The sequence below is a fragment of the Hevea brasiliensis genome, chromosome 8 (genome assembly GCF_030052815.1).
Source record: "Hevea brasiliensis isolate MT/VB/25A 57/8 chromosome 8, ASM3005281v1, whole genome shotgun sequence".
In the NCBI taxonomy this organism is placed as follows: Eukaryota; Viridiplantae; Streptophyta; class Magnoliopsida; order Malpighiales; family Euphorbiaceae; genus Hevea; species Hevea brasiliensis.
The window spans coordinates 8707880-8718028 of record NC_079500.1 but is presented as its reverse complement, the minus strand read 5'-3'; the positions used below and the strand labels follow the sequence as shown (position 1 = coordinate 8718028).

The following is a 10149-nucleotide window of genomic DNA, read 5'->3' as shown; positions in this document are numbered from 1 at the left end:
TTCCTATTCAGAAGTATTATATTTTATCTAAATATAATATTTTAATTATTTATGTTTGTATTTTTTTTCTCTTGTAAAAATATTATATTGTGCTCATTTTATTATTTTGATTAATGAATTGTCAAATTTTATTTAAAAAAAAAGATTTTATTTTAATAATTATTAATTATTTTAGTTTAAAATAATTTTATAATTAAATATCTTATATTTAACCGCATAACTTTAACCAATTTCTTCTACTTATTCCATCGTCGATTCAAACCACAGCGTAGAAGAGGACCACATTTGAAACTAATGAATTTTATTTAATAAATAAGAAATAGATTATTGGCACGGTCTATCTATTTCTTATTTATTAAATAATATTCTTGGCATCAACGTACATGGCACATTTGAAACTAATGAATATGGTTTTTTATTTTTATAGAGATAAATTTTTATTTTTTCATGTTTATAAAGAATTGAACTGATGATTTTATATAAAAAGAATATATATTTTAAGAATACATAATAATTCTTCGATCAATTTTATTTTACATTTACTTTAAAAAAAAAAAAGAATTGCAAATTTTCAAATATAGAAGATCTAAGGGAAAAAATGAATTATGCATTTCATTTTAATTTATCAATTTTAAACTTACATATTAACGTTAATATTGATGGTTCTGCCAAATTTACTACCATCTTAAATTTAATATATATTTTCAGAAGAAAATTAATAAAAATATATTAATTATGTTTATCAAAATTTAATTAAAGTTGCTTGTAGACTTGCTTTTTATTATTTAAAAAAAAAAAAAACATAGAGAGATGGACATTCAGAAGAAACAATGAAGTATTGGCATTTTTAAGTTGTAAAAGAAAGAAACGGAATATTGAAGGGGATTGACTTTGACTGATTCAGTATACAGAACATAAAGCTTCCTTCCTAGCTAAGGCCATTCTCTCTACTCCTCTGAAAGCCGATCAAAGAATTGGTATCACCATTCCTTTGATCCACAGCGGATGGCAGAAGCTGATTCCAAACCTATCAGCATCTTCGTCGTCGTGATGATGGACGGTGGTCCATCCAGGTGGATTTCAGCAAATTCTAATGATACCATAAAATCTGTCCATTACCAAATTCGAGAGGTTTTCGGAATTCCGCTTACCCTACAGAAAATATATTGCTTTGGGAAGAGGCTAGAGTGGTGCCAGACACTTAAGGAGTGCTCAATTGGAGACTATCCTTGTCTCCAGGTAGTGCTCCGAAAAGATGGTGTAACTCGCCAGAATTCTTCTGAGGCTTTAAATTTGGTTTCGCAGATACATGCTATGTGCCAGAGGAAATCGGTCGCCTTTGATTATGGATGCATAAGCAACAAAATAAGAGACCTTTTCTCCATTTTGAGGCAGCAGACGATGTTTCTTCTAGTTGATCTCCCTTCGTCTTTTGTTACGCTTTATGAAAATAACGAAGAGATTGGTGATGCGGTAATCAGATTTTTCTTGGATTCATTATTGAAGATGATGTTAGCAAAAGGTTGGCTTGATAAATGTGCATCTATACTTGCACGATTATGCGTCTATCTTGGGTCGTATCATGGTGATGGTAACCACCTGTATCGCTTATGCCGCACTCATCTAACAGAGTTGGTTGAAAAAGGTAATTATAAAATCAAACTCGAGTATCTTATACACCCAATAACAAGTATTCTTTTCTATTTTAGTGATTTGGTAGAAAGCTTGTCCATAGATTTGGATCGCAGGCCCATTCGTGACATTAAGGCATTTTCACTCGTTTTATGTAATAACATTCATTTGCGAGCGGATTCCACTTCAAATTACCTTTGCAATTTTAAACATAAATTTTCTGACTTGCTTTCAAAGACGGAAGCGTACCTTGCTCATTTTGAAAATTTCTCGTACATGGAATCTGCTTATTGTGGATATTCTCTATATCTTACCATTCTGAAGGCATTGCATGTGATATCTAAACATTGCATGAGTGAAGAACTCTTTTGGAATGTATTAAGAAACAAAAGGCGTTCACTGTTAGAACTAATAGCTAAAAGCACTGATAGAACCAATGATCACTTGTGGCTACTCGAGCGAAAGGATGTGATGGATAGTAAATCTAGGATGCATTTAGCCATGATGATGATGACTGAGATAAGAATACATGAAGTGGAGTTATATGAGATGCTCGTTTGGTCTGAAAAACTGGACGCCAATCTGTATATGGCATTCAAAAATCAGCAAATTACAAATCGTGAAGTACAACATTATTGGTTACGCCAGTTATGTGGAGCTATATTCAATCCTCAGAAGTCCCTTTTTCTGGCGTGCCCAAATGATCCTAAGAGGTTCTATCCTAATCCTGGTAAGCTTTCACTGCCTAAATTATTTGATTGACATTAACAAGTCAATGTTTGTTGCTTCCCTCTCAAGTCTTGACATAATAAATTTACTAATCTCTTGCAATATTTTGTATATAATTTCAGAATATGATTCAAACATTAATTCTGTAACTTGCAAACAATTTGATTTTAGAAGTTGGTTTGTGCTATGGTCATTGTGTATATATAGTATCTTGGTTCACAACATCAAGAAGTGTGTGTGTGTGTATATATTAAATAGCCATAAATTGGGAATGTATGTAGTATTTATTTATTTATTTTTTTACATACGCAGCAATTGAGCCCAAAACCTTAGACCTCGAGTGCTTTAAATTCGTTGGGAAGTTGGTTGCGATAGCTTTAATGTCTGAAATACAAATTGGTGTTGCCTTTGCCCATGTGTTTCTTATGCAACTGGCCGGAAGGAGGAAAATTTCACTAGAAGAAGTAAGGGATCTAGATCCCTCCTTGCATAGTTGGTGCAAGGAGATCATAGATGGTGAGGTCATTGACTCTGAAGTTCTAGAATTCCCTGAAGCTTTGTTGGGGTGCCAATGGAGCACAGAACTGAGCTATGTGAATAGCAAAAGTAGCAGGGAGGCTTATGTTGATCATCTAATTCAACACCGTTTTGTCGCATCTATCTCTGAACAAGTATCATTTTTCATACAAGGATTTGATAGTGTTTTTGGTACATCAATCGGCAAGTTGTCTGTTAAAGGACTGGAGCTTGAAGACCTTAATGAGTCGCTGTACGGATACGAAATTGCTACAACTTTACAGCTCGACAATAAAAGTAATCCCCTGATGTCTCGGTTCCCAAAGGTATTTGGAATACGAAGTGCATAAGTTTTGAATCATGATTTTTAATTTGACTTGGATTGGAGCTTGAACTTAAAACTTTATAGTCGTAAAGATGATTTAATAGCACTGAATTAGAGCTCATCCGTTTTGAAGCATGATTACTAATTCACTTTCCTAATTAAATGCAGGCATGGCAATTTCCTAAAATACATGATGCAAAATTATATGAGATGCTCATTGTTTGGTCTAAAAATCTGAGCAAGAATCTGTATATGCAATTCAAAAATCAGCAAGTTACAGATCCTGGAGTACTGCAGCATTGGTTATGCAAGTTATGTGGAGCTATATTCAATCCACAAAAAAACCCCCTTTTCCTAGCGTGCCCAAATGATCCTAATAGGTTTTATCCTAATCATGGTAAGCTTGCACTGCCTTTGATTACTTAACTGACATTTATTTGTTACTGTTTGTTTCTACCTTCTCAATCTTGACATAATCAATTTCACTAATCTGTTGTAATGCTTTGTTATATAATTTTGGATTATGATTCAAACATTAAATCTGGAACTTGCAAGCAATTTGATTTCAAAAGTTGGTTTGAGCTGTGATCACTATGTATATATATTAGTATCTCGGTTCATGACATCAAGAATAGTGTATGTACGTAGTATTTATTTATTTTTTATTTAAATACACAGCAATTGAGCTCGAACCCTTCCACTTCGATTGCTTGGAATTTGTTGGGAAGTTGGTTGCATTAGCTTTGATGTACGAAATACAAGTGGGTGTTGCCTTTGCCCATTTGTTTCTTTTGCAACTGGCTGGAAAAGAGGAAATTTCACTGGAAGATGTAATAGAGGTAGATCCTTACTTATATCGTTGGTGCAAGAAGGTCATAGATGCTGAGCTCATTGACTCTGAAGTTCTAGAATTCGCTGAAGCTGAATTGGGGCGCCAATGGAGCACAGAACTAAGCCACGTGAATAGCAAAAGTAGCAGGGAGTCTTATGTTGATCGTCTAATTCAACATCGCTTTGTCAAATCTATTTCTAATCAGCTATTATTTTTCAGAAAAGGATTTGATAATGTTTTTGGTACATCAATCGACCAGTTGTTCTCTTTTAACGGACGGGGTCTTAAAGACTTTAATGAGTCACTATGCGGATGCAAAATTAGTGGAACTTCACAACTCAACAAGAGAAAATTTTTGAACAATGACTGCAATAAAAGTGATACCCTGATGCATCGGTTCCAAAAGGTATGTGGAATAGGAAGTCCATAATTTCTGAAGCATGATTTTTCCTTTTAGTTTATTTGAATTCAATCGGTGATTGAACTTAGACTTCACAATTGTGGAGATTACTCTAAAACTATTAAGCTAAAGCTCATTGGCATTGAACCATGATTACTAATTCACTTTCCTAGTAAAACGCATACATGCTGTGAATTTTCTAAAATTAACTCATAGAAGCAATTTTACTTGGCAGGTAAGAAGAAAGGGTCGCAATATTACAAATTGGCGGAGGGGTGTGCGACTGGGGAGCGGGTCATTTGGATCAGTCTATGAAGGATTTGCGGTTGATGGATTCTTCTTTGCTGTGAAGGAACTTCTATTGCCAGATGGAGGGATTATTGACCAACTTGAGAAAGAGGTTGATTTATTATGTCAGCTCACCCATCCAAATGTAGTTAAATACTTTGGCACAAGTAAGGATGAATCGAAGCTCTATGTTTTCCTCGAGCTTGTAAGTAAGGGCTCCCTTGAAAAGGTTTATAAAGAATTTCCGCTGCAGGATTCCCATGTGTCTGTGTACACGAAACAGATATTGAAAGGCTTGAATTATCTCCATGAGCGAAATGTTGTTCACAGGGACATCAAATGTGCCAATGTATTGGTGGATGAAAATGGATGTGTGAAAATCGCAGATTTTGGATTAGCAAAAGTAACCAACTCAAATGCAATCATTAAGTCCTGTAAAGGGACTGTATACTGGATGGCTCCTGAGGTTTTTAATAACAAGAAAGCAGGAGGGTATGGGTTTCAAGCTGATATATGGAGCGTTGGGTGCACTGTATTGGAGATGTTAACCGGAAAACCTCCATACTCTGATTTGGGTTTGGAAAAAGGTCAATTAATTTATCGGATTGGAAAAGGCCACCTACCTTCTCTTCCTGATTCTCTGTCAGATGATTCGCGAGACTTTATCCAGCGATGCCTAAAAGTTAATCCAAAGGATCGTCCCACTACTGCTGAGCTTTTAGAACATCCATTTGTAAATAAATAGGTGAATGCTTGCAAGCTGCAGCAACTCTCGTTCTTGACAAATTTGTATTAATTTCAGCTTAAATTGTGGCAGCTGAAACGTGAACAGCTGCGAGGGATTTTTGTTGTGTCCAAGTTCTTTTATTAATATAGAAATCCTGGATTTCTAGGTCAGTTCTATTTTTCTGTTTCATTTGTTCAATTGAGACTCAACTATTAAGACAAGACTCTTCTAAATCAGCTCTTGTTATCAAACTTTTGCGAACTTGCATATTTTGTGCTGGATCATAAATCCAAAGGGAGCAACATGCATAATTTACTAAACAAATCATGTTATTGAAGAATTTTTTGTTTATTATTATAAGTTTGCTTATTTAATTTTTATAACTAATCTATCTATGTATATATAATAATATAATATAATATAATATAATAAAGCTAGTCTTATTTAAAAATAAATTTTTAAATAAATCTTAATTTAAACGCGTTTTAGGCATAGCGATGGATGGATAGAATATTCATAAAAATTTTGTCTAATTTTAAATTTATTAATAATTTTAATATTTTAATTAATTTAAATTTAATTAAAAATTTTTAATTATTTTAGTTAAATTTAATTTTAAATATCATTATTTAAATATATGAATTTTAATTAATTGTAATTTGTAATATAATTAATGTAATTTGACTAAACTATTTAAGAAAAAAATTTGAAAAATAAGCCAACTAATTTATATGTTAATATGTTAATTTTTATTTTATGTATATATATATAATTTTAACTAATAATTAAATGTGATAATATTATTATAAAATCAAATATATAATTAAAATACATAATTTATGGTTATCATAATTTAATTAGTAGTATGTTTATAATTATTAATTTAATAATTATGATTTATTGAAGCTATAACATTATAATTTTTTTTAAATTGATTAATTAAGTTTAATGAGTCAATTTCAAATTTATGAATTTAAAAAATAAATTATATTTAAAACGAACTCATAATTAAATTTATAAACTAGTAAATTAAAAGTCTAATTAAATTGAGCCCAAACTTAATAAAATTTAAATGAATGGAATTCAAATTTAAATTTGAGCTCTTTCAATTTAATTTTTTTAAATTAATTTCATGAAAAAAAAATTAATATAAAAAAATAGAAAAGTAATTGCACCCCATTGATTATGTAAATTTACATGAAGAAAAGTTAAAGAATACTTTGAAATTGAAAATGTCAAAAGAAGTATTATTTATCAACAATTTTTCCCTTCCACGTCTATAAACGCGTTTTAGACAGGATTTGACAAAAAGAAAAAGGAAAATAAAAGGATCTACTTTATAATGACGCGTAGGATATTTATATATTTTTTAAAAATAATTTTAATACATATTTTGTAGTCTTTTTATTAAATATGAACATAGAAAAAAAAATTAAATTTTATATGAATGAAAATAATCATAATTAATAATTTTTAAATTAAATATTTATATTAATATTTATGCATTTTTAAGTCTCAAAATAAATTTCACCAAAAAGTGACAAATTACACTCCATTAATTTTTTTTCTTTTTTTTTTTTCATTTTACCCTTGTTCTCATAATAATTTTAAAATATTGTTAGATGATAAATCTATATAAAAGACATTTAATAATAATAAAAACTTATGATAATAGTTATAATTTAATTAATAATAGGAAAATAATAATAATAATAATAATAATAATAATAAACTATAATAGTTATAAATAATTAATATTAGGAAAACTAAAATTTATAGTTATAAATTATATAAATTAAAACTACCTTTTTATTGTCCCATAATCATGTATTTAATTTTTTTTAATAAAAAAATTATAACAATGATTATAATTTAATTAATACTAAAAAATTAAAAGTCATATTTATAAATTATATAAATTAAAATTACATATTAAAAATTAAATTAGTCTTCTTCATATAATGTCTAATCGAGATTTTTTTTCTCAAACTTGTCAAATCGTATTTTAGTAATTAAGACATTAAAAGAAGATGAAAAACAATATAAACAAATATCACTAAGGTAATCTTGATCAGAATTTATTTATATATAATCTTATTATTTATTTTTAATTTATATTTATTTTTTATATCTATTTTTAAATTTATTAAATTGTTCTTAAAATATTTCAAATAAATTAAATATAAATATTTTCAAAAGAACTATATAATTATATTTTTATTCAATTAATAATAATTACGCCCATGCGAGGGCAAAATTCTGATCATAATATAAACGCAAAATGCCGCTAAATTAGGTGAACATGACCACGGTTTGACAAGCTTGTTAAAAAAAAAATAAAAATAAAAATAAATAAAGGCCCAAAGTTCGATTTTGGTCTGAAAGATTTGAACCCAACCCATGCCTTCTATAAATACCCTTATATTCAAAGAATCAAAATTAAAATCAATTATATATATATATATATATATATATATATATATATATATATATATATATATATATATATATATATATATATATATATTATTTCCTTTAACTTTTTTTAATAATTTAAAATTATAAATATATTGAATCTATTAAATTATAATTATATTTTATTAGATCTTTAACTCGTTTCGGTTTGTCTTATTTTTATCCTCTATTTTCATATATTATGATCTGAAATTTTTTACAAAAATATTAAGGAATTATTTTTAGGATTTTCTTTTATGCAATTTGCTTGCTTCTCGGATTTCAATGATTGCTGCTGTTGTTCACGACTTTGAATTTTGTAGATGAATGAATAAGATTTGATTTATTTCAGATTAAAAAAAATTAAATTAAATTGAATTTCAATTAAATTGAATTTCAGTTATTTTTTTAATTGCAATCAAAATCAAAATAACTTAGAAAGTTTGAATTAAATTTAATTTTTTTTCAATTATTCTATTTAAGTTTCGTTTGTTTCACAGAAAATAACTACTTAAATTGAACAAGAATTTATGCCTAAAAAAAAAGAATAAATTAAAATTTAAATATTAAAGAATCAAACTAAAATATGATTGTGGTTCCATTATTAAGTACGAAATCGAAATTAAAGCCACAAATCTTTTATGGCTTATGATCACCTAGAAAATTCAACTAAGCATGTACATAATATTATTAAAATTTAAAATCAGACTAAAATTAATTGTCTTAATTTGACATTCACTCTTAATTATATTTTTTTATCATAGTTTTTATATTTTAGGGAACCAATATCGTTACTAATGGTACATATAATTAAATCATTTAGCACTAACTACATTAATATATATGAAAATTTGGAGTTATTACTCACACAAAATATAGTTTTCAAGTATAATGAAATTAGCATATTTCAAGAAAATTTATCTTATGAAAAAAATTTATAACAGTAAAATATAGATATGAAAAAAATTTAAACTCTTATAAATTATATTACATGCATTAATTAAATGTTAATATTGATTATTTTAAAATTTTAATATTTTTATTTAAATAATTGAATTCTATATTTAGTTATTATATATAAATAAAATAATTATATATCATAAATTATTTGATGCACATGTAATGTTACGTGCTTCAAATATACTAGTATAAATAAAAGCATGAAAATTACGTAGATGCTTGGTGTGTTAGCATTTAAATAGTATTTTACTTTTAATTCTTTACTTAAAATATTTTTTTTTTAATTTTGAGTCAAATTAAAATAAGTAGTTAATTATTTAGTAAGATTATTTAAAAATAATTTTTAAATAATTTAAGTATTTAGTTAGAAGATGACTACAAGTAATTTAATTAGTTAAAATTATAAAAAAATATATATAATTAAGTGTTGTAGCGGCTAAAATGAGGATAATATAGATATTTTTAAAAATTATTAAAATAATATAGAGAATGTTTTCATTGGTGGAGATTTTGAATGGGCATGTAGGAAGTGGTAGACAAGGTTTTGAGAATGTTCATGGAGGTTTTGGTTTTGGCAGTCGAAATGAGGAGGGAAAAAGCATCCTGGATTTTGCTATGTCATACGACCTAATACTAGCAAATACCTACTTTATAAAAAGAGAGTCACATTTAGTGACTTTCAAAAGTGGGCAACATAGAAGCCAAATCGACTTCCTCTTAACTAAGAAGACAAATAGAGCTCTATGCAAGGATTGCAAGGTCATTCCAGGAGAGGCTTTAACAAGTCAACATCAGTTGGTGGTCTTGGATGTCAAGTTTAGGAACAATTCAAGTAAGGTCAGAAGAAATAGTGTAACTCGAACAAAGTGGTGGGAGTTCAAAGAAGTAAAGCAAGTGAAGTTCAAAAATGAGCTTCTCGAGTCCGAAGTATGGAAGCTGGATATGGAGGCCAATGATATGTGGATACAGATGGCATCAAAGATTAGAGAAGTAGCTAGAAAAGTACTTGGAGAGTCTAAAGGACATGGACCACCCTCAAAAGAGAGATGGTGGTGGAATGAGGAAGTACAAAAGGCAGTGAAGAGAAAAAGGGAATGGTATAAGAAATTACCTAAATGTGATAATAATGAGGCATATAAACAGTACAAGATAGCAAAGAAAGAGGCAAAAAAGACAGTTAGTCAAGCAAGAGCACAGGCCTTTGAAAAGTTATTTGAGAAACTTGGAACTAAAGAAGGGGAGAAAGATATTTATAGATTAGCAAAGAGGAGAGAAAGGAAATGTCA

General features: G+C 28.5%; 2 protein-coding genes across 2 annotated transcripts; both read left to right on the top strand.

Annotated features, from left to right (window-relative positions):
• Positions 1-1005: 1005 nt before the first annotated feature.
• Positions 1006-3172, top strand: LOC131182018 (E3 ubiquitin-protein ligase UPL5-like). Its single transcript, XM_058150634.1, has 3 exons — positions 1006-2362; positions 2674-3081; positions 3162-3172. Exons 1-3 carry the CDS (start codon positions 1006-1008, stop codon positions 3170-3172), a joined length of 1776 nt encoding a protein of 591 aa, XP_058006617.1.
• On the top strand, positions 3140-5572 carry LOC131182267 (mitogen-activated protein kinase kinase kinase 1-like). The gene is made up of 4 exons (XM_058151209.1): positions 3140-3203; positions 3371-3599; positions 3881-4440; positions 4670-5572. The coding sequence occupies exons 1-4, from the start codon at positions 3186-3188 to the stop codon at positions 5465-5467; spliced, it is 1605 nt and encodes a 534-aa protein (XP_058007192.1). The 5' UTR covers positions 3140-3185; the 3' UTR covers positions 5468-5572.
• Positions 5573-10149: the final 4577 nt, after the last annotated feature.

Bases quoted from the DNA above. Each gene is read 5' to 3' on its own strand.
- LOC131182018 (XM_058150634.1), top strand. From the start codon at position 1,006: ATGGCAGAAGCTGATTCCAAACCTATCAGCATCTTCGTCGTCGTGATG. The intron at 2,363-2,673 runs GTAAGCTTTCAC...TTACATACGCAG, and splicing joins GAGGTTCTATCCTAATCCTG to CAATTGAGCCCAAAACCTTA.
- LOC131182267 (XM_058151209.1), top strand. The intron at 3,600-3,880 runs GTAAGCTTGCAC...TTAAATACACAG, and splicing joins TAGGTTTTATCCTAATCATG to CAATTGAGCTCGAACCCTTC. The intron at 4,441-4,669 runs GTATGTGGAATA...TTTACTTGGCAG, and splicing joins TGATGCATCGGTTCCAAAAG to GTAAGAAGAAAGGGTCGCAA.